The sequence below is a fragment of the Heliangelus exortis genome, unplaced genomic scaffold (genome assembly GCF_036169615.1).
Source record: "Heliangelus exortis unplaced genomic scaffold, bHelExo1.hap1 Scaffold_286, whole genome shotgun sequence".
NCBI classification, from domain to species: Eukaryota; Metazoa; Chordata; class Aves; order Apodiformes; family Trochilidae; genus Heliangelus; species Heliangelus exortis.
Genome location: NW_027285963.1, coordinates 26,134 through 31,994, shown reverse-complemented (window position 1 = coordinate 31,994; position 5,861 = coordinate 26,134). Strand labels below are relative to the sequence as shown.

The following is a 5,861-nucleotide window of genomic DNA, read 5'->3' as shown; positions in this document are numbered from 1 at the left end:
TCAAGCCAGTGCCCAGGGGGAGGTCTGCAGGGTGAGATCAGCACCTTAAAGTTGCCAAGTAGAAGGTATCGAGGCACCAGGAACCTGCTGGATTTGGGAGGTCACCCCCACTGTGGCCTGAGCAGCCACACTGCCAGGGTGAGGAGAGGCTCCCTGGCTTGGGAAAAATCAATCAGAGAGGGCTTGGCACTGTCCCTGTCCCTGTCCCTGTCCCTGTCCCCGTCCCTGTCCCCGTCCCTGTCCCCCACGGAGCCCCAGCCCAGCTCACCTGGAGACTGAGGGCTGAGCAGGGACCCAGAGGAGACCTTTGAAGAGCCCGAGGAGTTGTGAGCTGAAGGGGTACCAGTGGTGGACTTCTGAGAGGATGACCTGGAGCAGCTCGGGGAGGGGTTGGGGCCTGATGCTGGGGTGAGGGACGCCAGCTGTGGCTCAGCCCCGTTGCTGTGGCAGCTCCTGGGCTCACAGGTGGGGCGTCCCAGGAGGGTTTTCCCCTTGATCCCTGCAAAGCAGACAGATGCTCCTGACCATCACCCCAGGGTGCCTGCACCCAGCAAACCCCCTCCCTCTAGGAAAGCTAACTGGGTTCTGGTTGCTCACCCTGCATCCTCTTTGCTAGCCCCAAACCTTGGTGTCCCAGCCCCAGGGGTCTCCGAGGGGCATCACAGCCTCTCCCCCAGCCTCTCCCCCTCCTGCCTGGCCCAGCAGCTCCCAGCTGGGAGCCACCATGGTGCTCCAGGCCAGGCAGGGGGGACACGGTCCCTGCCATGGGCCAGAGCTGCTCCTGAGCTCTGCTGTGGCAGCCAAGCCACCGGGGAGGGTTCACCCTGCTCCCCTCCAGCTTCCAGTCCTTCCAGGAGATGCAGAGCCCTGGGGAGGCAGATGCTGGGTGCTTGCCACACGTGCCCTCCCCTCCCTGCAGCGGGGCTGGGTCCCCAGGAGCCCCTCCACGGGATGGGACAGAGCTGGGAGCTGTGTGCTGGTCCTGATGCCACCCGCTGGAGCTGCCACCCCACCACCAGCTCTGTCCCCACAGGGCAGCTGTTGTGTCCCCATGCCAGGAGGTGCAGGTGGGGTGGCAGGGTACTACTGTCCTCCCAAGATCTCCTGCCCACCCTGCATCCTCTTTGCTAGCCCCAAACCCTGGTGTCCCAGCCCCAGGGGTCTCTCAGCCTCTCCCCCTCCTGCCTGGCCCAGCAGCTCCCAGCTGGAAGCCACCGTGGTGGCCACCAGCCCTTCCCCCCCGGGCATCCCCATGGCATCAGGACCTTGTCTTCCCGAGGGCTTTTGAGGTTGGCTCACCCAAGGTGCTGAGCTGAGGGCTCTGGGGCTCGGGGGGGCCCTGGCACATCTTCCTCTTGAAGGAGGTGAAGAGGTGCTGGCAAAGCTCCTCAGGAACATCTGCCTGCAGGTAGGTCCTCATGAAGAGGCAGAAGCCCTCGTAGTCAATGGGCTGGGGAGGGGACAGAGGAGGCTGCAGGAGGTGCCCGGGGGGATGTGCCCCATCAGCTTCCTCACAGCCCCAGCAGTGGCACCTAAAGGGACCCAGAGGTAGCAAGGGCAGAAGTCCCCGGGGCTGGAGCAGGGAGAGGAGGTGGGGAGGTGGCAGGGAAGGGCAGAGGGATGGGGGGACCCCACTGGCCTGCTGGGGGGCTGTAGACCCCTGTGTGGTGGGGCCCAATGGAGGGGAAGGAGGCTCTGATGGAGCCAAGTGCTGAGCACAAAAAAACCCCAAACAACTGAGGAGCTAAACACAGATGTTGTGGCAGGGGCAGAGGAGGCAGGGGGTGTAGGAACCTGTACTCTGGAAGCCTCCCACTCCCCCAGGGCAGGGCACAGACCCGCAGGACCCTCCAGCCCACCCGAACCCCCCCGGGGATTGCTGTCCTCCCAAGATCTCCTGCCTCCTCCATCCCCACTGGGCATCCCCCCGGCATCAGGACCTTGTCTTCCCGAGGGCTTTTGAGGTGCCAGCTGGAACCAGGCTCCCCTGGCACCCCTGGACAACAGGGAACTGCTGCTGCCCCTCGAGCCCACTGCCTTTTGCATTTGACTTTGTTCCTCAGTGATGATGCCTCCCCCCTCCCCAAGGCTCTGTCCTGCTGGCACAACACTGGGTCCCCCTGAAAGCTTGGAAAAAACCTAACCCCAACCTCTCCTGGGTGTGCTGGAGAAGGCACAGGGCCCCCCCCTGCCCCCAGCCTGGCAGCAGCAAAATCATGGTGCTTTGGGAGCACCTTTCCCAGCCACAGGATGGCAAAAATCTCCAAGATCTCCAAGATCATCTGAGCCCATCAGCTCAGGAGCTGCCAAGCAGCAGGGGGGGAGGCTGAGGACAGGCCTTACCTTCTCAGGGTTGTACCTTGAGAGGACACCATCCCCATGGAACTCCTGCAGGACATCCTTGAGCTTCTTGGTGGAGTCTGAGGAGACAAAGGCAGCACACTGAGCATGGCACCCCCGAGTCACCAGCAGGATGGGGGAGAGGAGCTGATCTGCTGGATATACAATTTCTTGTCCTCTCCACGCCTGGGAAGAAGCTACCTGCACCCTGCTTTCCCCTCCAGCTCTCTGAGGGGTCAGGACACGTTCCTAAAGCTGCCCAGCAGGCACAGCACCTCTCCTCCTACCCAGAGGAAAACCAATGCAGACCCAGAGCAAAGCTGCAATGTGGAGCCAGGGAAGTTCACAAAGGAGCTCATCCCTGACCCTGTCTGCTCCAGGGGCAACGCTGACCACAAAGCCTGGAAAGTGTCCCCCAGGACACCCTGCTTGGCTGCACTGCCCTGTCCCTGCTGCTCACACGGGCTTGGGGTGGCTGCCCCTGAGCTGGTGGCCACTGCCAGCCCCGAGCTGGCCTCGGGCTGCTCATCAGCATCTCCAGGAGGTGCCAGAAGGGAGAAGAGGGGAATTGCTGCATCCACAGCTCCACACAACCAGGGAGTGAGTGGCCCCTGAGCCCTCCTGGCTGGGGATCCTCAGGGCGAGAGGGATCTCAGGCCTTCAAAAATAGAGAAATCAGATAAAAACTGCAGGAAAACTACCCAGGGGAAGGAACATTACCACTCAGACACAGCTCTCCAGGCACGTCTGTCTGCTTAGAAGACTCTCAGACACATCAGCCCTGAAAGCTGCTGTGCAACCCTCTCGCCAGTCCTGCTCCCCACAGCCCAGTGCTGGGGGATGGAGCTCAGCCCCAGGCAGGGGCAGGGCTGGGGGGCTGCAGAGGACAACAGAGGGCTCCAGGAGGGGGGTCCTGGCCCCAGGGCTGGGGAGGACTCAGGGGAGGGCAGTTCCAGGCCCCCCCCTCTCGAGGAGGAGGCAGCTGCCCACACAGCAGCCTTGCTCCCCACCTCTGGCAGGAGGCAATGAAAATGGGATGGAGGTTCCAAGCTCAGAGTGACAGCTGGATGGGATCTGAGGGAGCAGGGAGCAGGAGGAGCTGCAGACAGCAGTGCTGGGCACACACCTCTGCCCACAGCCCCTCTGGGGATGTCTGGCAGGCAGGCAGGCAGAGGGCTGGAGCACACGTGTGGCCCTGCCCTGCTGTCACACCCGACCCGCTTCCCCTCACCCCCCCAATCCACAGCAGCCCCAGAGGGCTCAGGGCTTCCCTTTTGTCCCCTGCTCCTTTCCCACAGAGCTGCAGGAGGCTCTTCCCCTGCCAAGTGACATCCCTGAGCCTTCACACCCCTCTCCCTGCCCCGCTCCCAGCACCTCCCTGGGCTGCACCCCCTCTCCATCCCTGGCTCCCAGGAGCATCCCAGATGCCAGCTCCTTGAGGACCTGGGTTACAGACCCCTGGCCTTTGCCCCAGCCCCCTCCCCACCTGCTTGCAGCCCCAGGACCCCAAGCCCCCTCCTCGCCAGGCTGCAGGAGAGGTTTGCTCTGCAAAAGCACTCGGCGAGACCCCCGCAGAGGGCTGGCAGCTCCAGGAGAGCTGTGGAGCAGCTCAGCTTGTTTTCAGGAAAAGCCAGGCTGCTTTCCTTGCTGGCATTTCACTCTGCTCCCCAACGTGGGAGCTGGCTCGGCTGCCTCCAGAGGGACACAGCTCACGTGGGCATCTCCCAGAGCTTCTGAGCAGCCAAATCCTCCCGGGTGGGCACGGGGACTCCTCCTGCTGGGTCCCATCAGATCCTGCTGGGGGGGTCAGGGACCTTCCCAGCCTCCCGAGCCCCAAGAAGTCACCTAAATCTCCTCAAGGATTGGGGGGGGGGACACACACAGAGCTCCAGAGGACATTTCAGAACCCCCTCTCCCAGCCCCAGGGTACTCACAGTCTGTGTACTGCTGGAGTTGGGCAAACTCCGTGGGGCTGAGTGAGATCCACCCAGCATCACCCATCTTGGGGTGCTGGGCCCCAAACTGGGGGCCAGGAGCTGCTGTGCTGGCCACCAAGCTGCTGGGCTGGCCACGGAGAAGCTGGGCTGGCCACGGAGAAGCTGGGCTGGCCACCGAGATGCTGGGCTGGCCACCGAGATGCTGGGCTGGCCACCGAGATGCTGGGCTGGCCACGGAGAGGCTGGGCTGGCCACGGGGATGCTGGGCTGGCCACGGGGATGCTGGGCTGGCCACCAAGCTGCTGGACTGGCCACAGAGAAGCTGGGCTGGCCACGGAGAAGCTGGGCTGGCCACGGAGAAGCTGGGCTGGCCACGGAGAAGCTGGGCTGTCCACCGAGAGGCTGGGCTGTCCACCGAGAGGCTGGGCTGGCCACCGAGAGGCTGGGCTGGCCACCGAGAGGCTGGGCTGGCCACCGAGAGGCTGGGCTGGCCACCGAGAGGCTGGGCTGGCCACCGAGAGGCTGGGCTGGCCACCGAGAGGCTGGGCTGGCCACTGAGAGGCTGGGCTGGCCACGGGGATGCTGGGCTGGCCACGGGGATGCTGGGCTGGCCACGGGGATGCTGGGCTGGCCACTGAGCTGCTGTGCTGGCCACGGAGAGGCTGGGCTGGTCACAGAGATGCTGGGCTGGCCACGGGGATGCTGGGCTGGCCACGGGGATGCTGGGCTGGCCACGGAGAGGCTGTGATGGCCACGGAGAGGCTGTGATGGCCACGGAGAGGCTGGGCTGGCCACAGAGAGGCTGTGATGGCCACGGGGATGCTGGGCTGGCCACGGAGAGGCCGTGATGGTCACGGAGATGCTGGGCTGGCCACACCAGGCTCGGTGCTGCAGTTCCCTGCCAGCCCCTTGGGTCACATCAGCACTGCCAGGGGCACTGGGGGTTCTGGGTCAGCTGGTACCATCATTCTGGGCCCAGAGGTTGCAGACCCCGGAGCTTCAGAGCACTCGGTCAGCACCTTCCACCCTGGAGCAGGGAGAGAAAGAAAGGAGGGGGTGAGAGGGGAGGGAAAGGAGCTTCTCCCCCAGCATTTCCCAGGGGAGCCCAGCATGATGGAAGCAGAAGGGATGGTGACAAAATTAATTAGAGAAGGCACAAAGGTTCTGAACAAGTGGAAACTTCCACCTTCATCTCCCAACCTGGTGGTGACCTTCAGCTGGCTCTAATGCTGAGAAGCAGTGTAAATTAAAATCTGTGTTCAAAATTGGGTGAGAGGAAACCTGCTCGGGCTGGAGAAGCCTGCAGCACAGAGGGAATGTCAGGAGGCCAGCAACTAGGGGGACTTCTCCAGCCCTTCCCTTTGCCAGGCTTCAAAACTTGATTACCTTCTGCACTTTCTCAGTCAGGGGGGGAAAGGGCAGCATCCTGAGGAGCTGGGTGTTCTTCAGGGGGCAGATGGCAGCAAGTCAGCCTTGATTTTAGCACCACCTCCCTGCTAAAGGTTGGCTCCAGGTTTCCACCAGCCAGAGCTGAGGGTCTGGGGAGCACCAGGAAGATAGGACAGGATGTGGGACTTGGGGTGA

The 5,861-nt window shown here is 63.3% G+C and overlaps 1 protein-coding gene across 1 annotated transcript; it reads right to left on the bottom strand.

The window, feature by feature from the left end:
* Window positions 1–101: 101 nt before the first annotated feature.
* On the bottom strand, window positions 102–4,676 carry LOC139790862 (diacylglycerol kinase beta-like). The gene is made up of 5 exons (XM_071732667.1): window positions 4,493–4,676; window positions 4,275–4,384; window positions 2,344–2,420; window positions 1,300–1,450; window positions 102–499 (listed from the first exon to the last, which is right to left on the bottom strand). Exons 2-5 carry the CDS (start codon window positions 4,339–4,341, stop codon window positions 102–104), a joined length of 693 nt encoding a protein of 230 aa, XP_071588768.1. The 5' UTR covers window positions 4,342–4,384; window positions 4,493–4,676.
* Between the last annotated feature and the right edge of the window lie 1,185 nt (window positions 4,677–5,861).

What these genes read in the sequence shown, in the direction of transcription:
- LOC139790862 (XM_071732667.1), bottom strand. Translation starts at nt 4,341, where the DNA reads ATGGGTGATGCTGGGTGGATCTCACTCAGCCCCACGGAGTTTGCCCAA. An exon ending in CAAGGTACAACCCTGAGAAG is followed by an intron (nt 1,451 to 2,343) that starts GTAAGGCCTGTC and finishes TCCCCTCCCCAG; the next exon opens with CCCATTGACTACGAGGGCTT. An exon ending in CCCTCAGCTCAGCACCTTGG is followed by an intron (nt 500 to 1,299) that starts GTGAGCCAACCT and finishes TCTGCTTTGCAG; the next exon opens with GGATCAAGGGGAAAACCCTC.